This window comes from Phocoena sinus, chromosome 9 (assembly GCF_008692025.1).
Source record: "Phocoena sinus isolate mPhoSin1 chromosome 9, mPhoSin1.pri, whole genome shotgun sequence".
Classification (NCBI taxonomy): domain Eukaryota; kingdom Metazoa; phylum Chordata; class Mammalia; order Artiodactyla; family Phocoenidae; genus Phocoena; species Phocoena sinus.
This window is the reverse complement of record NC_045771.1, coordinates 81,800,617-81,823,018: the sequence shown is the minus strand read 5'-3', so window position 1 is coordinate 81,823,018 and position 22,402 is coordinate 81,800,617. Positions and strand designations below refer to the sequence as shown.

The 22,402-nt window shown below is 35.5% G+C and overlaps 1 protein-coding gene across 3 annotated transcripts in view; it reads right to left on the bottom strand.

Moving 5' to 3' along the window:
• Positions 1-22,402, bottom strand: part of CACNA2D1 (calcium voltage-gated channel auxiliary subunit alpha2delta 1) — a 502,332-nt gene that overhangs the window by 141,555 nt on the left and 338,375 nt on the right. For all 3 annotated transcript variants that reach the window (XR_004351432.1, XM_032643128.1, XM_032643129.1), the window contains one exon: positions 5,506-5,637. Coding sequence is in view for 1 of the 3 variants with exons in the window: in XM_032643128.1 (XP_032499019.1) it covers positions 5,506-5,637 (132 nt within the window). In the remaining 2 variants the exon portion in view is untranslated. The remainder of the gene's footprint in view (positions 1-5,505; positions 5,638-22,402) is intronic.

Genomic DNA, 22,402 nt, shown 5'->3' with positions numbered 1-22,402 from the left:
ACAAGTCATTTTTATAACTTATTTCCATACATATCAACCAAATTAGAAAACAGACAATTTACTGATATTCAGTCTAAGGACAGATGTTAGAGTACAAATTCCCACTAATTACCAAACTGCTATTCAGAATCACTCTGCAGAGGTGCCTTTATATTATGTCAGCTCTAGAGCCCTCCTTATATGGAAGCAGTAGTTGTCTCCATGCAGTTTAAACAACCTAATAAATGGAAATCATGAGGGTGGCTAACCATCACTGACTTTCTCCTACACATTTTAGCAAATAAGAAACATATTTAATTCCTTTTTCCTCTTAACAATTCTACAATTTAACCATTTTATCCTCGTTTCACAGCTCAAGTCTGTGACTGTTTTCCAAAGCTTACCACCACTTCAATTGATGGCAGCGGGATTTATACCCAGGCTATTGGGTATATACCTGCTTAACCCACTCACATCACGTAGCCCTGTTCTAAGTAGCACCTTAGCACTGACAAAGACTATTTTTTTAGACTCTATTGTGAGTCAGAGAATTCTAATTTCTACAAAACACTTTACTTACAATAATGTGGCAACATATTTTAAAGGTAGTTTACAGAATTAAAAAAATGACAATTACAAAATTCTACATTTGTATTGGGTTGGCCAAAAAGTTTGCTCGGGTTTTTCTGTAAGATGATATGGAAAAACCTGAATGAACTTTTTGGCCAACCCAACATTAATATATGAAATAGATTGTTTGATCCTCACAATTTTGTGAGGTAGTGGGGAAGTTGATTTCTCATATTTTCTCACAAACTCAGAGCCTGAGAGATAAAGTTAACCAATTTAGGAAAAAGAAATACAGGACATCCAGTTAAAGTTGAATTTTGATTAAAAAACCACACATTTGAATGTAAATATCTCCCAAGAATTGCATACTTACACTAAAAGGTTCTTCTCTATCTGAAACTGAACTTTAATTGGGCATCCGTTATTTATTTATTTATTTTTTTTGCGGTACGTGGGCCTCTCACTGTTGTGGCCTCTCCCGCTGCGGAGCACAGGCCCTGGACGCGCAGGCTCAGCGGCCATGGCTCACGGGCCCAGCCGCTCCACGGCACGTGGGATCCTCCCAGACCGGGGCACGAACCCGCGTCCCCATCAGCAGGCAGACTCTCAACCACTGCGCCACCAGGGAAGCCCGGGCATCCTTTATTTTATCTAGCCTCCCTACAGAGAGGTGACTTAACCATGGTCATCACCTAAAACCTACATCTTCTGACCAACTCCACTGTGTGGAGGTACTGCTAGGTATTATTGCTTAGTCATCTGTCTAGAACTCCTTCCACATTTATATTTCAGCTTCTGCTCCCTTGTCAATTGATTGTGACCTCAATTATGTTTTTTAATTTCTCACATGAAGAGAAATCTGGATTTAGGCAAAATTATTCTGGTTGATACTCACTCTTGTAAAAATGCCTACTGTTTTGCATTTTCCAAAGTACTTTTCCTTCTATTATCTCATTGATCACAACAACCCTCAGAGGATAAACTGAGGCCTTGGTGTTCCTATTTTTCAGATTTGATGACTAAAGCTCAGAAAGTTTAGGAGACTCACCCAGTTCCTCACAGCTAGTAGGGAGCTTCTAGCCTGAGGCCCAAATCTTGTTATTTGAAAATCTAATTAAGTAACATTTATTCTATTTCCACTCACAATTAAGATAATTAACAATATTTAAAGGCTATTTTGATATTTGCTTTAACAGACAGTAATCAGTGATGAGCTGCTCTACGTTAATTTGGCTGGTATCAAAATGGCAAGGTTAAAATCAGAGAGGAAAGTATGGCTTACCGAGAAATTTTTTAAGAATCACTTCACTGTAAAAAGTCTTTAAACCTGAAAGAAGTGTGAAATGTGCTGAAAACACATCTTAGCATAAAAAGAAATATAGTGGTCTACCTTTAATTATAATATTGTCTTAGTGTTTTTGCTAAAGAAATTTGGTTCTATTACAGCATTATTACCATAAAGAGCACTCATTCAGCTTTAAAAAAGAGGAAATCTTGCCACATGTGACAACATGAATGAGCCTGGAGGATATTACGCTAAATAAAATAAGCAGACACAGAAGGACAAGTACTACATGATATCACTTATATGATGAATCTAAAATAGTCAAACTTATAGAAGCAGAGTAGAATGGTGGTTGCCAGGGGCTGGGGAAAGTGGGAAATAGGGAGGTATCGATCAAAGGGTACAAAGCTTCAGTTATAAAAAATGAATAAGCCCTAGAGATCTTCTGTATAGCATAGAGCCTGTAAGTAACAATACTGTATTGTGCACTTAAAATTTTGCTAAAAGGGTATGTCGGGCTGCAACCCGCAGGCCTGCAAGCCCTGTACTCTCTCAGCTTCAAGAAGAAAGAGCCTAGAGTCAGTGACAGAGACGTCAATGGTTTAATGGATGGGGGAGCTTATGTGTCTGAAACAAGGTCCTGGAGTGACACCCCATCGTGTACAGCTGCTGGCGGGCAGAACATGGCAGCAGGCTTTGATAGGAGTGGAGGTGGGGAGGGGAGGCGGGGAGGGGAGGTTCCCAGTTACAAGGAGAACTGACACTGATGTCCAGTTGGCTCATCGGTTACCAGGGAAACCAGCAGAGAAGCATGCCCCTCACTGTCCCTTTGGTAATCTATTAGGTGGCGATGTTCTCATCTAAAGCTTAGAATAATCATAAGTTGGGGCTGGTGGCAAGTAAGTAGGCATTTACTGATTAGGCTGTATTATTAAGAGGGAAGGTCAGTCAGGTGAGCAGGGTGTAGGTGAAGCAGGGACTAGTTGAGCAGGGGATGGATGGAGAGCAAGAGAACAGCCATCCTGGCTGCTCATCTCCCTGCACAGGGTAGGTCTTATGTTAAGTGTTCTTATCACAAAACATATAATAATAAATAAGAGGGTGGGAGGAAACTTATACAGATGGAAGATAGGCTTTATGGCATTGATTGTGGTGGTGGTATCACCAATGTACTACTTATCTCCAAACTCATCAAGTTGTATACATTAACTACGTACAGCTTTTTGTATGTCAAAAAATAATTTAAAAATAAAATAAAAAGAGCAACTCAGCAACAGACTCACTAAAACTGAAATTTCATTGAGTGTTGTGTTTCATAGCAGTCAAGAGAGCCATTACAGGGGCTCGGAGATCATTTGGTGAGTCAGCTTGTCTGTCAAACACTTGCTGAAAAACAAGACATCACAGAAGAGCCCAGCGTTGCTTCCACAGCTAATGTCCTGGGGGGACCACATGGATTCAGCTAAATTAAACCTTTAAAGATCTTTCCCAAGGTAAAAATGGACAAATGTCAACATATTAGGAAATATATGATTAGGGTTTAAAAAAAATTAAAGCCATAATCCCTCAATTAGCATTTAAAAGAAAAAACATAAAAGATGATTTATTGGTATGTTTACAAATTGCTATTTGTAAAAAGAGCCATCTTTGAAAAGTGTGCAAAATATGATCTATCTTTCCTTCCGCCTCTTGACCCCAATGTTCTCTCTCCCCTTTCTTATACAATCTTCCCTCCCACTCCCATTCCTATTTCTCTCTCATAATCCTTATGTGTCTTTCTTTTATTCATGGCATCATCAATTTCCCTCTAGTACTGGGCTCTTCGTTTCTCATTATCCTAATTTTCTCTTACTTATTTTTTCTCCTTCCTTCAACTGCATATATATGGAATTTTGTATTGAGGTAATATATTTTAAAAGACTTAAAAGTTACATAATGCAATAAGTTATTGATAAATATAAATAATTATATTCATGTATTATTGTTATTACTTGTGTATTTTTTTTTAATTGTACTTATAAATGTCTTATAAGACCTTCTATAGGGACTTCCCTGGTAGTGCAGTGGTTAAGAATCTGCCTGCCAGTGCAGGGAACAGAGGTTTGAGCCTTGGTCCAGGAAGATCCCACGTGCCGTGGAGCAACTAAGCCCGTGTGCCACAAATACTGAGCCTGTGCTCTAGAGCCCGCAAGCCACAACTACTGAGCCCGTGTGCTGCAACAACTAAAGCCAAGTGCGTAGAGCCCGTGCTCCACAACAAGAGAAGCCACTACAATGAGAAGCCCGCTCGCCCCAACTAGAGAAAGCCCGTGCACAGCAACAAAGACCCAACACAGCCAAAAATAAAAATAAATAAATTTTAAGAATAAAATAAAATAAAAATTTAAAAGACCTGCTATAACTTTAAAGTTTATTATATTAGGTTTACTATGTACATGAGTAATAATACTTTTTTTCTTTATATTACATACGAATATTTTCAAATTCCTGCTATATGGTATTTAACATATTAATAACAAGAGTATTTTAGAAGTGTTGTATTGTACTGAACAATATTTCTGTAAGTAGAAAATTCCACTATTATGTTAACCTACATGGTAATATTTTCTCGACATCAGATATTAATATTTTTCTAACTCATGATTTTTTTCTACATTGAAATACAGAGTAGGCCTTTCGTATTCCATTGGATTTCTGCAGAAAAATAACTGTCAATGATCTTACCATCTGGCACTTGTTGCAAGAAGTTATATATCGTTACCTAATTTGAGTGCTATTTAGTCTGATAATGCCCACATACTTTTATTCATTGCTATTGCCATACAAAGATAGACATTATCTAATTTCTATTTCACCCCCTTTTCACTCTTGTGACCTTTATTGTTAATAACTATTTTTTAAATGTTTAGAAAACTCAAGTCTAAGAAAAAAATTCTCATATATATTGTAGCTGTTTAAAGCCAAATTACCTAGCATGTATCCCATAACTCAGGTCACGCTTTGAGAAAGTAAATGCATTTTTGCTTGTCATCTTGTTCTGAAAGGTGGAGAAGTTAAAAATACCAACAGACATTTCAGTTAAAGTGTTTTCAATACGTTCTTGGGATCTACTAGTGATTAATATTTCATTTTCATTATAAAATTACTTCTCCTTATCCTTTTTTTATAAGAATAAAGGACATTACAAAAGGGTTTATTCATGTTAATTTGTAAAATATATTCATTTCATTTAACAAATTCACATTCACTGATTAAAGAAAAGCATCAGTACCTTTCACATAAAAGCAAAGACTTGAAATCTGGAAAGAAAAATTTTATTTAGTTTCTAAAAATTCTATTCAGTTCTCTAATGTGACTCATAGTCCATGCTATGCAGCTGGACCCTTAGAATTGTTTTAGGATTCATGATAACCTCCTGTTCCCGGTCCACAGATACCTGTCCACGGTCTCACTGCAGCCCACCTGATTCCATGGGCCAGCTGCTTCTCAGGTGTTTTGGTTTAAAATAATTTTGGTAGATACAGAGCCAAGGAAGCAGGAATACTCTTTCCTTTTAATAGTAGTGTGATAACCATCTTTTACCAAGTAAGAGAAAGTAACAGAGTGTTCAAGAAGAACGAAGTCCGGTACTTACAGTTTTATTTGGTACCTCCTGATCACTAAGCACTTACCCGGATAATATCGTGCCAGGCCTGTGGCACTGCCAAACACCTGCCACAACAATGAAGGATCTTCCTCCCGATTTTTCTTGAAAACTTCATCTAAGGCGCTCGTCCAGTTGAGTTCATTTAACACAATTGTTGCTACCCCCCAAAAATAAGAAAAATCAATTAATTCAAATTTGGAATTAATAATTGAACCTGTCTTCTTTTACTTGCAAAATACTGTTACACATTTTCATTGCTTTACCTATAAAAGCGCTCTAACCTGGTGGTAATCAAAAGTTTAGACATGGAATCATTTCTTCAAACACGTTTACATGATGGTGCGGGACCTGTCCTGTGCTTTGTAGATGTTTAGAAGCACCTCTGCCCTCTACCCGCTAGAGGTCAGTAACATCCCCCCAGGTGTGACGAGCAAAACTGTCTCTAGACAACGTCACAGAACCCCTGGGGGGCCAAATTACTTTCTGTTGAGAACCACTGTGATGCATAAAACAGGCAGTATCAGAACCCTGCTGCTGGGAGGTATCTCTTGCACTGAGGCAGTTCTGAAGATGCTTACAAGGCACCTCATGACACAGTGTGACCACGACTGCCCTCAGTATTTTTTGGGGGGGGGGGGGGGAGAAGGAAGGATTTATTACTTGCAGCAAGTAAGGAGAATACCAGGGATTTTCCCCAGAGCACTGTCTCCCCAAACAGCAAAACTGGGGAATTTTTAAGCTAAGGGTACGTGCATATTCACGAAGGGGCTTGGGTGGTATATGCATATTCACGAAGGGGCTTGAGCAGAGGAGAATTCAGCATAGCTCAGTATTGAGGATTCTCTGTGATACACTAACATAGTTTGGTCTGTTACCTGAATCAAAAAAAAAAAAAAAACCCCAAACAAACAGATGTTTGTTACTGAGCATACTTTATTAACTGTGCTTATGTAACAACCAAAAATGCGTACATGTTGATAAGGAAAAACTCATTCAGAGGCTTGACAATATCAGTGTTAGAACTAAGAAGTGGCTGATACCTTATCACTACCTTTACGAACAATAATTTTCTTTTTTCTGGTTAGTTCAACTAATAACTAGAGCACGGTGCTAATGAGGGACAGGTCATTGATTTTGATACCTACTTACAGTGACTGATCTGGGATAGGTATCACAACCATATGCCAGTCATTATAATGAAAGAGAAACAATGATAATGTGGGATGTAACATGGGCTAAAGTAATATATAATTTATAATTATGGGCCTCCATGATCATAGCATCCTACGTCTAACGTATTAAAATTCTAATTGGCTTAGGATATTATTTCCCCTTTATGCAAAAAAGATGACATAAGATAATCTCATCTTTTTTAGAGGGGTCTTTATATGTAAAATATGCACCATGCCCACAAGCACATTAGCAGATTGGGACACTCTGCATTTGAGGATCTATGACTAAGCCTAAATAGTGGACGTGAGTTTGGGATAAGGACTGGAGATACTGCTTAACTCTTTCCATTCTTTTCTGTGACCACAGTAAGTAAAAGAAACAAATGTGATCATGGTTAGATCACACACAAGATTTTTTAAAGGGAAAAGGAAAAAGAGCTTCTATCAAGAAAGAGGCATAGCATATGTATTTATATTTTAAAGTTTATCATTTACCAAAAAATGAAAAGCAAGTATACTGTGAAATTGTTCTGGGACCAACATCTTCATGCATTTCTCATTACTGAAAACTAATGAGATTTCCATCTTTATGGATGTGATTACCTTCAAAAAGATCAGTTGTGTGTGTGAATATTCATGAGCTGGGTCAGATCCACAGTGCATCTGAGATACTAGTGAATTCATATTCCAAAGCATGATCCAATGAACACTGAGTGGCCAGTTATGTGAAAATTTATATTCACATAGATAACCTGAACTGATGCTCACTATTCATGAATATTTATGGTACTATACAAAACATCACAGAAAAAGAGGGGCATTCTACCTTTTTTTAAACATTCATGAATTTTAGAGTAATATTCTACTCAGCAAAATAATCATGTTTATTTATGTTCCAGATAGTTAGAATAGATTGGGGATTAATGAAGTCTATCTATTCAATTTCCTTGGCTTTTTAATTCACATTAAGCAACAACTGATATCTAATTATTTTTAATAAAGTTTTATTTGTTTACAGGGCTGCTAATTTTTTTCTCGTTTTATTTGATAACAATTACTAAGTATTAGGCTCTGATACAGTGATTGTGAATTGTACTTTTATGTACTCAGGGGAAAAAGTCAAGCTCTGGAATGTTCTTACCATCATGGTGATACGTTTTAAAATTGTAGTTTATATATTTGAAAATTCTTTTTCAGATAAGACATTGCAGAATGTTTTTCTCAAAATTTGTTCATATGCAAATGAGCAAGGTGCATAAATATTTTCAGAATAGACACTTGAATGATTTACTCAGAATGAAAGAAATGGTATTGTATATGTATCATATGAGCAAGGTTTATAAACTTGATGACAGTGCGAAGCAAGGAGTGAGGGTACGGATACTTCCATTTGTCATTGTGTATTTATAGAGACGCTTGAGTGCAATCATTATTCTAATAGCCACAATTTTTATTGTAATGTCCAGAGCAAGAAATCAAAATTCAAAGGATCTGCCACGCAAGTACAAAATTAGTGCCATCTCTTTAGAGGAGAGTTTGGCTGTAGCTGTCTATCAAAATTCTCTGTCTTTAGTCCAACAATTCTACTTCAAGGGATTTATACTATGTATAAAAACATAGTAAAACACCAAAACTGGAAGGTAAAATAAATTGCTGCAGTAGGAAATTCTTTTTCTTAAATTATATTGAAAGCAGCTAAAAATGTAAAAGAAAACATGTAAAACATCAAAGCAAATAAACAAGTATGAATACCATTTTAGATCGTTCTTGGTGATTTGGCTATACTTTTCAGATCCACATTATGAACTACATTTGGCTAATAAATATATATTACGTATCCTATAATAAGCAGATTTTTATCTTCTTAACCTTCTAAAAATTAAATACCTAATCCAGGATTACTAAGGTGCCCAACATTTCCCCATTTCTACTTTATTAGCATAACTCAGGAAAAACAATAATGATATAACTGGGTCATTTGTAGATCATGGCATAATAAAACTAATGCAGAATACTGCCCATGCTAAAACTTTTAAAATGCAATTATTTTTCTGTAAGGCACAGTCTTTATATAAATGTCTAGAGCAAGAAATAAAAATTCAAAGGATTTTATTTAATTGCAGAAAAACTGGTATAAACTAGTAGCCGAATAATATTTCTTAAAATAATTCCAGAATAAGTGATCTTTTTAAAAGGACTTGAAATAGTTCTTGGCCAAAAATAAAACTTTACCTCTTATTTGGACAGATATACTCAAGAATATGGGTAATAGTTCTGACTGGTTTTCCATAAATCGTTAGGCAGTATTTAAAATTACATCGTATTTAAGTTTCTCAATTATATACTGGATACGTATTGCATTATTTAATATACTGTATACTATACTCATCCATGTCTTCCTTCTCTATCTCCTAAAATAGTAATGTTCTACATTCACACATTCAAACTTCTAATGTCTTGCTTGAATGGAGTACATGAGTGTACACAGAAATTCATGAGAGGCTTCTACTTTTTTCGCTGTGTAAGACAAACTGGTCAATCGTGATCTAGCCTTGAACCTACTGCCAATTACTAATGAACTTAGCTAAGTGTCTTATGGCTTCTTTCAGAGTAAAATTAGTCCTCATCTTCTGTCAACTTTTAAGAAATGAAGATTTTTATCTTTGTTTGAAAATTAGAGTTTGTGAAAATAAGTCTTTCATAGATATCCAAGGCTAAGCTTATTAAAAGCAGTGAATGCTGGGAAAGCAAACCTTGACTTTGGGGCCTCTATTCTGAGTGGTATAACAGCATTTCACTGATAATTGATTCAGAACACCAAGCATACGTCTCTATTCTTCTACTTAGTTTTCAGAAACAGGGCCTTGATGTTCAGCAGTTCTCTGTTTTGGAGGATTCTTTTGTTCAATCTGGCTTCTCAAGGGAAGAAAGAAAAATCTAATTTGTAACAGCACAAAAGAAGCACCTTACATTTGCTGCTAATTCTTCTAAAATACGTGACATATCTGTATCTCATTTATGACATGAATACAGAATTGCTGACAAGTTAGGAATCCAATTTTCTCCTATAAATTTCAGCCATGAAGGGTTGCACTATTGCTCCCTTTTAAGCTTGAGTACATTTTGTTGACTTTTTCAGGGTTCTGGGCCTCACCATGCATTGAAGGCACTATATAACTATTTGAAAAACCTTAAGGTTATTTATAACGTCAGCTACGGCTTTGAAATGAAGTGGAAATACGCTAGAAAAAAGAAGAGAAACATTTTTTATGATTCACTTAAAATATAAAATAACTTTGACAAATCTGCATCAAAAAATACATTTTATACAACATAAAGTAGCTTTGACAGGTCTTTGATAAGCTCTGTAAATCTTAAAGCTATGTAAAGGGACTGGATACTAAAAATTATTTTGAATAGTAAATATGATACAATTAAATAATTAAAACAAGAGAATTGTCCAAAATGTTTACTACGCTATTTCCATTTAATAATACCATTCCATCATCATAGCCTTTCATTAAGATAAAACTAGCTAAACTATTGCCACTAATAACAAATGAAGTCAGGAATTTTTTAAGAACTTACTGTGTGCCAGCAGGTGTGTTAACCATTTTGTATGCATTATCTCACTTAACTAAATATGACACTTTGAGTGAGATACTCTTTTTTTAGATGACAAAAACAAAACCTATTTTTAGATGATAAAAATAAAAGGGCATGTAATTTGTCAAAAATCATACAGTAAGAGCTGTAGAGAGAGCACCCAAATAAGTCAGATTCTAAGATTCTTACTGTTTTATGAGCTACTTATTATTTCTAAGCTTTCATTATATGTGTAGCTCTGATTTAGAATTTTAAATCTGAAAAAAGTAAAAATCACCTATGCCTTTGTAACAGTGTTTCTCAACTGAGAGAGATATTCCTTCCCAGGGGACATTCAGCAACGTCTAGAGACATTTTTGATTATCAACACTGATGGGAGCCTACTGGCCTGTGGCAGGCAGAGGCCCGAGATGCCCTAAATATCCTACAGTGAACAGGACAATCTCCACAACAAAGAATCACCCAGTTCAAAATGTCAATAGTGCCCAGGTTTACAAACTTTGCTAAAGTACAACTATAAACACAAGACAATTAATCTGCTTTGTAAAAAGCAGTATTCCCAACGAATACTGTCAACAAAAAGCCACAACACAACCTCAAACTGAAAGTTGATACATTTAAAAAATATTACTGTTTCATATTAAATTATGTCAATATTTCAGGCTACATTTTGACACCCTTTGGGTGGAGCAAATTTTCATTTTAGTCCCCAAAATTCTAACACGTTATTCTCATACCTGAGCAAGTAAGTAGGATTTCAAAGCTACTTTTTAGTGCCATTAAATGTCATCCCTCCCCACCTCCTGGCTTTTGGACATTCATAGAATATTAGAGTTTTGCTTTTTCTTTAAAGATTCAACACTGTGAGATTCTAAACTGAATTTTATCTTTAGAGCAAATGTTCATTTTATCCCATAGTATATAAGGTAGTCATTAAAGGAGTTGCATTTAGCCGGTGAGCTGAGCCAGATGCCACTAACTTTATTCATCAACCTTAATCTTGAAAAAGGAAAACGTTAATAAGAACAAACCCACTGATCCAATTAAGCGCACAGACAAAAAGAAGCCACTTCAAGGACTAGACAGTGTGCATAAATATTAAAATGAACAAATCTTTTCAGCGGATTTGGCTAAAGGAATCTCACCTAATCCCAGTGTAAATGAAAGATTAATAAAGTACAGGGAGATGGGAAGACCAAATCTAATCTCTCTAATCATGACTTTGGCACCAGCATCCACCTCCCATTGAGGACGGGAGAACAGAATGCTCCAGGGCACATGTGGGCCCTGATGAGGAGATAAGCCTTATTCCTACCATTAATTAGGTACAAATATTAAAAGGCTGTTGTCCTTGTCAATTCTCTAAGGCCCGTATTACTGAGATATTTGGTCTCACTCCCTATGTCTTTAGTTTCCCAGCACATAAAAGGAGCTCAGGAGAAACCACTTTATTACTATAGAAAATAAGAATAATGCAAGGGGAATAGGAGACACTAGGACCCAATGTCATATTTATTAATTGAAGGATGCCTTACATAGAAAAACAGTTTCTTTTTACATCTTGGCATATTATTTAGTCAGTTATTTTCTTTTACTTGAACAATAACACATTTCTTTTATATACAGCAATGAGAGTATAACACTGTATAATTTGTAAATATAAGGCTGAACTTTACAGTGATTAGCTGAGGAAGACAATACAATTTTTTTCCACTGATACGACTTCACAATGTCATTTTCATCATAAGTGTGACTATTTGTAATTAAATTGTTAAAAGAAAAATTGTTAAAAATCTGTTTCTATATATTAGAGCAATACTTCAGTAAACACAGAGCCTACTAAATTCTGAACAAATGAAAAATAGCCAAAAGTGCTCTAAACATTTTTTAAATTTAAACTTTAAAAAGGGAAATAAAATGCATGAGTTTAAAAAAGAAATCAGAGGGACTTCCCTGGTGGTCCAGTGGTTGAGACTCCGCCCTGCCAATGCAGGGGGCGTGGGTTCAATCCCTGGTCAGGGAACTAAGATCCCATATGACACACAGTGTGCCCAAAAAGACTAGGGGAAAAAAAAAAAAAAAAAGAAATCAGAAACTATGAGAACATAGAAATGAAGTTGGAAGCCATATAAGAATAAATATGTAATTAAGCCCAAATATAAAGGACTCCAAACTGAGGTTTGTTTGTTTTTTAAAATGCCTAATTATCATGCTGGTGATTCTTTTTCCTTTAAATAATTGGCATTTAAGAATTCAGTATATGCATATATGTAGTATAAGCAAAGACTATTCTTACTTATTGCCCTCCCACTGAAAGGCTGTGTGTCTTTGTGCCAGGAGTATCCATTTCACCTTGGGAAAGCATTTTATTTTCTCTAAACCTCATTTTCCTCACCTGCACAATGGGGATAATAATAGCGTCTGCCTCACAGATCTGTGCTGAGGATTACAGGTACTTAGAACATCTTCTGTCACTTAGTAACTGCACAATAAATGCTACCTGCCCTTATCATTACCATTATTTTCTTATTTACCTCTTAATACTCAGCATTTACTATATATATATATATATTTTTTTTTTTTTTTTTTTTGCGGTACGTGGGCCTCTCACTGTTGTGGCCTCTCCCGTTGCGGAGCACAGGCTCCGACGCACAGGCTCAGCGGCCATAGCTCACGGGCCTAGCCGCTCCACGCATGTGGGATCTTCCCAGACCGGGGCACAAACCCGTGTCCCCTGCATCGGCAGGCGGACTCTCAACCACTGCGCCACCAGGGAAGCCTTAAAATATGCCTTTTTAAACATCTTAATGGAGCCGTTCTGATTGCACTGCTAAAATGCTAGGATGAGTGATGTAAATCTAGCAGCCTCTCTTTCCTCAAGGGACCTTTCCTCTTACCTCAGTCCTAAGTTAATGTCCAACAACACTACTTAATTTTCTTATTATATATCGCATGAATAAAATAGCATGTTAACCTTTCCAAACCATTTATTGATACACTGTTTCAAGAGAAGGCAAAAATGAAAAAACAAATTTCTCTGATAGCATTTAATGTACTATATAATTTCAGTAGAGATAATTTTTACTATAAAATATTCTCAGCACTCCTGAAATCAAACCTCGCTGGTGATTGTGGCCCTGGAAACAGCATAGACACACTAAAATTCTGGCAGAAGATGTTAAATTATATAAGACCTAATATACGTATCAGACACAACACAGGCACATGTACGCACACACACAGAATGGTGTACACACAGTTCTGTTAAAGCAGAGAGGAAACTCTGGCCGAGAATTACAGACCAGATTAGATATGGGAAATCTCTTGCCTTTGCTCTGAGACTGCCTAACTGCATAGGGAATTTAGTGTCTACATACAAACCTGGACTGCTGAATTCATAAAGAAGGATCAAGAAGTATTGGAGCTGACTAATGAGATACGGCTGCAGGATAACAAGGCTCCTGGGGGCAAGGGTGATACTGGCAGTGAGGCACACACTGCTTAGTACTTAAGGGTTTGTGTCAACTAGTTTTAGAACAAAGAGTTGCCTGGTGATTTTAAGATGGAAAGATCAGATGCACTGAAACACAGTACATAGCAGATAGCTATAATCAAGAAGAACAATCGCTTGGTTTAAACACCATGCACTGCTTCAGAGTGAAACTAAACACAAAATAAATCTAAGAAATTGAACTACAGGTTGTTACAGAGTCATGTTCCATAAAGGTATGGATGAAACCTAACACCATATCTAAGACAACATGAGGTTAGTATCCTTACATCTCTACCTGCACATGAATAAAGAATTGTCATATGCCTATAAGCATCATGCATGCAGAGCACTCATAACTTATTATTTTTACAGATAGACACCTACATATAAAAAGAAAAAACAAATACATCAACTATTTCAGTTTTCAGGATGCTTACAACATAGTGACCATGATTTGTTCAGGTTTTAATGTATTTATTACAGTTATTGACATGTTAAATTTATATTTATCAGTCCTAGCTACTGCCCAGTTCAACAAATACCTTAATAAAGAAATAATTCTTTTTCTATTCTAATTAAACATATATTTTTAATTTTCATTCATAGCTTAATATCCCATAAAAGTATAAATGCATCACTCAAATTGTTTGAAGAAGCTCAAGTTATTCTGACATAGCTTTAAAATATTATAAAGGATTCAATACCTGGTCAAAACAAATACTCTGCATACAAGCTTTTAAAAATGGCTTAAAGGTTTTTGATCTGATGAAATATCATAAGAGATGGTAAGTGACCAGGTCATGTTGGTTCTAGCTCTGTGTCTATCTTCTCTCACTCCAAGGCGAAACTCACTTAGGTCTCTCCCAACAACCTTTAAATAGTCTCCCTCCAATTTCAGCTCACTTTCAGCCATTCTTCCCACTATTGCCACAGAATTCTACTTGGCAAATGCCCTCCCTAATGAAAAGTCTTCAGTTAGTCTCCATAAAAGTTGGTCTTTTATGATTGCTTCTACCCCACCTTCCAACCTCCTCTCCCACTGCTCTCCTTAGCAACAGAATGGCTGTAGGATCTAGTGTGATATTTCAAGGACAGAATCTCACACAGTTTTCCTGCCACACCAAAATATCCAAACAGAAACATATGGCATAAAAGGAATACTGTGACATTAAAAGTGGTTTGGGTCTTTTTACTTTAATAGATGGAATTTTAGAGAAGGGAAGATCTATTTCCAGCACTGTATTCTATCATTCAAAGCACATTAATAACCCTTGACTAGGCTCTTGGAGTTAAACTCATATAAATTGTGATAAAAAAATTGTGATCATTCTTCTCAAATTGCTCTAAATCTAATAGAGAAAGAGAGATAAATCAAAGCATCTTACATCCAATTTTGCTTTTGTATCATAGGCCCTATTAACAACATTACTGCTTATCAGAAGCTAAGTAAATGTTCTGAGGGTCAGGGGAAGGAGTGGTGGTCAAAAAAGACTTCCTGGAGGAGGTGGTACAGACAGGTTTTTTTTTTTTTTTTTTCGGTACACGGGCCTCTCACTGTTGTGGCCTCTCCCATTGTGGAGCACAGGCTCCGGACGCGCAGGCTCAGTGGCCGTGGCTCACGGGCCCAGCCGCTCCGCGCGGCATGTGGGATACTCCCGGACCGGGGCACGAACCCGTGTCCCCTGCATCGGCAGGCGGACTCTCAACCACTGCGCCACCAGGGAAGCCCCAGACAGTTTTAAAGAAGAGTGGAGAAGTGATAGGAGAGCTGGATGACTAATTCAGTGAATGCCCTGTGCAGAACAAAGAGGCAAAGAAAAAAAAAAAGGCACAAGGCATTTCAGGAGCTCGATGTTCTTCAAAATGGTTGAATGAAAGAGGAATATGGAATAAGGCAGCCAAGACAAGATTAGAGACACACTATTATGATGACCCAGCAGTACTAAACACAAAATAATTTTATTCTGAGAATTACAGAAAGCCATATAAGCTAAAGTATGAAATAATCATATTTGCTCTTGAGTCTTCACTCAGAAGCCAGCATGGAAAAATACTGAAAGTAGATTGGAAACAAGCCAGATGTGAATGGGGAAGACAAGACAGAAAACAAGTACGGTCAGGCTGGCGAGGAATGACAATGGTCTGAACTAAAAAAGCAGTGCTGGACATAGGGAGTGGAAAGAGATTAAAAAGATGTTGGGGAGAAGTAATCTACAGACCACAGTGACAGATGGTGGGAAGGGGAAGAGAGGAGCCCTCATTTTCTGGCTTGGGCCTGGATGATACTATTAACAAAGATGTGAACACTGGAGGAGGGACATATTTGAAGATATCAGTGTCATAATGAGTGGTGCCTGTGCCATTTAATCCATTGAAAGGGGTTATCCAAAAGGTAATTAGAGAAATGAATCTGCAGCTTAGCCATGAATCCATATGGACGAATTGGATTTGGAAGTCATTGTTTCAGTGACAGTCGAAACTAACTGTTTGAAGGATGTTCACGGTATTGACATTAATAAGCTCCACAGATCCTTAAGTACTGTAGTGGCTTTACTTCTCTGAGAAACACTGCCAAAAGGAAATAATGTGGACCTAACTCTCATAAACAAGAACACCTTTTCCTATGAGAAGTAATCAGCATAGCATGCTTTAATATGTACCTACTGTTTGCATTTAACAAAAACAGCAAAATGTGCCTTTCGAATATAATTTTCACAACTGCATTAAAATAAATGCACTGAATACAAATTCAGTTTATCTATGCCTGACTCACAGTCCATCAAGAAGAGATAATACGAAAAGATATTGGAACCAATAAAAACCCATTATCTTCTAATGCATTGTTTTGAATTTTGCCTTTTTAAAAGAGTTACTGACTTAAATCAAGTACCCAGGGATACAATGCCTGAAACTCTTGCATGTAGAGCACTTTAACTAATGCTTGCTGTGTACTTGGAGAATAAGCAACTTCCCTTCTGCTCGGTTAGAATGATGAGGTAATCTATTGTGCCTTTACACTTACACAGAGCCCCACAAGACTGAAGCTCAACGATTACATGGTCTTGTAAGACCATGAAGTTCTACCACAGGAGTCGTATATGTATCAAAAAAAAACACTTCAAATTGCCGACCATGCACTTCTCTCCATCATTGTGTGGCTCTCTTCTGCAATTCACTTACACCTCTGACTTTCGGAAATGATTTAAACCTGCATCAGTAGCTCTAAAAGCACGAATGCCAACCACCCTCATTCATCAGAAGTACAAGAGTGACAAGGTTTAATTACTTAGAAACATCTTAGGTATTTATTCCTAAAAACGAAACTTCAATTGGCCTTTCAATAAAATTTAATATCAGAAGGTAACATATAGATAAAGACTTTAAGTCTTCTATTTCATAAAACATCAATGTTAAGAGGTTATAAACTCAATTTAATTTTAAACACATAGTTACCATTCTCTAATATAAACATGGATGGTTTATTGAAATGAATTTTACCATTCTTTGCAACAAGTGTTTTCTTTGACATTAATCTTTTTCACGATTTTGAAACAAGCCTTTACTTTCTTGTCACTTTGCGTTCCGCATCAAACGCATAGAAGCCAGAATCTTTTACATTATTTGTGTTTCTCTGGCCTTCCAAATAAATTTGAAGCCTTTTCTTTTTTTTTCTTAGTGAAATTCTTTTATATTTATTCTACTAAAGTATCAATCTCCCCATTTCTTGCCCTTTCATCTCCTATTCCTAAGTGTGACATCTGCAACATTTTTTGTTTAAAACCAAAAGCCTGTGCATTTTATTGTTTAACTATTTTTGTACTTTTTTCTCCCATTTTTAAAATTGCCTACCCTTAAACAAGGTAGCAATACCTTCTTAGACAAGAATGTAGGGATGTGTTTGTATGCGTGTGTGTGAATCACTATGGGCACCAGATCATATTATTCAATTCTCTATTTAAAATGATACATGTTATGGGGATATATGTATATGTATAGCTGATTCACTTTGTTATAAAGCAGAAACTAAGACACCATTGTAAAGCAATTATACTCCAATAAAGATGTTTTAAAAAATGATACATGTTTATGCTACACTTAACCAATAACATCCAATTAATTCTTTTAAAAGCATTTAGTTATAATAGCTCTTCTAGACACTGCAAAAACTTCATATAACTGTTTTTTAGTGAGGACAAATAACTTTTTATGCTTTTGGGAGGTGCAAATATAATGAGATTAAGACTGAATTTTATGTTTCTTTGTAATATTCTGAGGTTTCCCCTAGGTGCACATTTATTCCCTTGCTTCCAAAGGTATGCCTAGTGATCTTTTCTACTATTGGAACCTATCTTACTAATCATTTCCTAGAAAATTTTCTTTTTAAAAAACCATAAAAAATCTCATCTTATTGTCTAGAATTTAGCATCTTTTATTAAAATTAATAAATCTTTCATGGGTACTTATCAGTTTTTTGGAGCATAAAGATGTGCTCATTAAAATGAAAACTTCTCTGAAACCCATGAACATTGTTTATGCCCATTTCTAAACAACTCTCTTTTTTTCCTTAGGTCAGAATAAGTTGAAATTTATGCTATCAACATCAAAATACAGACTATGGAAGCATATTTTTATCTGAAATTTGATTCAATAAACAGCTTACTGGAAAGAGTTCTATATTTGATTGATAGACATATATGAAATGTATGTATTTGTACATTTATGCAAAGTAAAATGGGGATTAAGTGGGGATTTGAAATGGTATTCTAAATATTTGAATTTTCAGAATACTTCACACAAAGGTGTTTTTTCTCAAATTACTGTTTTTATTTTGGATCAAGACTCATGCCCTTAACCTTTTTACACATTTTCTCGGAAATGCTTTATTGTCATTTTCTAAGAAGAGCTCATGATTTTAATTTTTGACATGTAGACAACTTGTAATTATGGTTTTTGATATGTATAAATCATAGTCAAGACCATGGGTTTGTGGATAAGTTTTTGAAGTAAAGCAGAATTAAACTATTTGGCACTATTTTACATTGAAATATAGACCTCACTATTTATACCAAACACACAAATGTAGATGCAGACACAATAAGTGTGTAAATGTAATATTCCTTTATAGACTCCGAACATGGGGGATTCTTAAGTATATAACATTACATAAATAAAGTTGTAGTAACTATATGCTAACATAACTTCTGAAAATCAAAAAGGAGAAAACAACTATGCACATGTACCACTGTATGTTACCAAAAGAATTTGAAGTTGGAAATTAAGAATGTCTTGGTCAGAACAGAATTCTTAACTTTCACTGTTAAGATCTCCCATGCCCTTACTACTAGAGAAGGTCTGAACTAAGTATGGCCAAAATCTAAGGGAGGCAGATCAGATGATGGGCCACACACAACTTCTAAATTATTTACCCAGAAATTCAACAAATGAGCACCAGTAAAATGCCTAATGAGAGACTGAACTCCTAAGACAAATGAAAATCCATAAGTTCCAAAATAAAACTTCTAAATAAGGTACCTTATTGTTAAATTGAAAATCAGCAAGGTGTATAATATTCCTATTTGACTGCAAGCCTGTAGTTTTTTCAATTTTCATTAGAATTTTATGGTTCATCATAAGAATTAATGGAAAATATTTAAATTAAGGTGAGTATAGCAATGCCATAATTATAGTAATGGTATTATAATATACTGTCCCCTGTAATGTAAAAATGTTGTATTTTATTGACCATATACAGTATATACATATATGTATATACTTTATAGCCTACTAACCCAGGTTAAATTCAAATCTCCTCATTTGAGTATGTACTCTAGCCTAGTCAATTTTACTTTCTCATAAATTATAAGCAGTACAGTTGTATCAGTGGGAGGGTAGTTAACATTAAATATTGTGGATAATGGTTTACTTTTGAGTTTTATAAAACAAACTGATAAATTGGAGACAATATCATTTCAACATGTAAGATTTATGCATTTTTATAATACTTTGCTGACTTGGAAATGAGCAAAAATGTAGATTTTAAAGTGTCAGAGTCTAAAATCAATCTAACATCCAACCTCCTTGGCGAGTAAGCAGTGAGTTTTTGTTTTCCCTAAACTGTCATATTTTTGAAATCTGGATTAAAGAGAAAGAGAAAAAGAATGAAAGATTGAGAATAAGTGAATGGAAGTGATATTTATTTTGTAGCTCTAGATAAATCTGTTTGATAAAGGCTTTATGACTTGCCAAATATTAAGTCTTTACTTTCATTTTGGAGACAAAACTTTTAGATTGCTATTTTCAGTTTTAAATATTTTGGGAAAAAATCCTGAGAAAGAGAGAAAGCCATATTAGTCATTTTATAAATAGAACGATGATGTAAAGATAAGTAGATGAATAGCTGTATTTTAGGAAGAATTGTTAGGTAGAACTATTAGAATATTATTTGTTCTGTGAGTAAGGGTGTGTGTGTGTGTGTGTGTGTGTGTGTGTGTGTGTGTGTGTGTATTTATATGCATATTATATATATGCACATGCATATGATTTCAGTGGGTTAAACATCAAAGTAGTTTGTTTGCCTGTATCTTTCTTTCACTCATCCTACAAACCCACAGCTTATCAATGATGGAATCCAAGTGTGGAAGAGGGGGTAGTGTCTGTAGTATTTGCTCATTCAACCCAGGGATGTAGACTGATGGAGGTTCCTTCTATGTGGTTCTGCCCATCTGATCTTGGGGCAGGAAGAGAGTTCCAGAGAGTCTAATTCTGGCAATTTTAAACCTACGAGCTTGAAAGTCACAAATATCACTTCCACCATAACCCATTGGATAGCACTAGCCATGTCACCCTACCCTGTTGCAGGTGGGAAAAGATGTGTAATTCTCCTACGTGTCTAAAAGAGAGATTCAGATACAGTTGAGCAATGCAGTCTGTACTAATCCTTGTCATATAGCACACCACACTGAGGAAGGTGTATTGGTAGAATGATGGTTTTTAATTTCATTAAAAAAGAAAAACATTAAACTAGACAGCAATGGCTTCTCTTTTAATAATAATTTATGTAGAATAACACAAGAGGAACAACCTAATAAAAGACAGACAGTCAGGAATGCTTTGGAATGATCTGTAGAACAAGGTTCCATGGAGAAGACTGTTTGAATGGAGCAGAAGGCTGGTTTTGATCAAGCGCAGAGAAAAGGTTGGCTACATATTGAAATTCTTGAAAGGCAGAACGAATATTATGATTATGCTACTATGTGACATAGAGCCCTAATAACTAGTCTTTGTACCTAAGTCTCAATGTTTACTATAATTTATACTACATATAGTCTGCTACAATACTATAATAGACTAAAATACACGAGTTCCAATTACTCAACAGCCTTGTATTTATTTTTATATTCTGATTTTCTTATATTTGCTGTATAAATTAATGCTAGTTACACAATTAGATCGTCATAATTTAGGCCTTTGTATACATATTTTCAGACATTTTGGAATACATAAAAATAGAGATCACTTCTAACCTCAGTCATCCTTTTTGAGTGAGATAGGAACAATATACTTAATGCCCTATGAGTAAAACGTACTTAATCCCAGATATGTATAGTAAATTCTACTCATTCATAAGAACTGGCTTTATGGTACCAAAAGAATGTTTTGCGTCTATTATTGTATGTGTAGTAAACTTAACTGAACTTGAAACCTTACGAACTCTAAAATATATTAATTTATTACACAAAAGGAGACTGTAAATTAGTAACTTGATCTTTAAAGTAAATATGCTTTCATATTCAAATTTTCAGATTCACAATCCATTCATTAAAATATTAAAATGTATCTCAAAACTAGCAACAAAACTTCATGTTCCCAAGCTACTTACTATGATACCATAATGACCCTGACCAAAGAGCTATGAAAAGAAACTAATCAATATCAAATATTTCTAACTTACTTAATTTGGATTAAAATAAATTTAATTCTATAATTCATTAATATTTATTGAAACAATTATTTTTCTTAACTCCATGAATGAAAAGATGTATATATGTACGCAATTCCATATTAAGAACTTCAGCAGATGACAATATTTTCATTAGACTTAGAGAAAAATAATTTATACAAAAATAATACATTTTCTTAGGAAAATAAAACCTGCTGATATACAAAATAGATTTTAGTTTAACATTAATCTAGGAGTAGTCTATTTTACATGTTTTTAAAATTTTCATAATAGTCCTTTGAGACAAGTATGATATGTATTAGATTAGTCTTACAAATGGCAACTTTGTCGTATTTTGCTAAAGGTCTGTTTATCTAAATATTCACTGACAGGGCTTCCCTAGTGGCGCAGTGGTTAAGAATCCGCCTGCCAATGCAGGGAACACAGGTTCGAGCCCTGGTCCGGGAAGATCTCACATGCTGCAGAGCGACTAAGACCATGTGTCACAACTACTGAGCCTGTGCTCTAGAGACCACGAGCCACAACTACTGAGCCTGCGCACTAGAGACCACGAGCCACAACTACTGAGCCTGCGCACCACAACTACCGAAGCCCGTGTGCCTACAGCCCGTGCTCTGTAACAAGAGAAGCCACCGCAATGAGAAGCCTGCGTTCTGCGACGAAGAATAGCCCCCGCTCGCCACAACTAGAG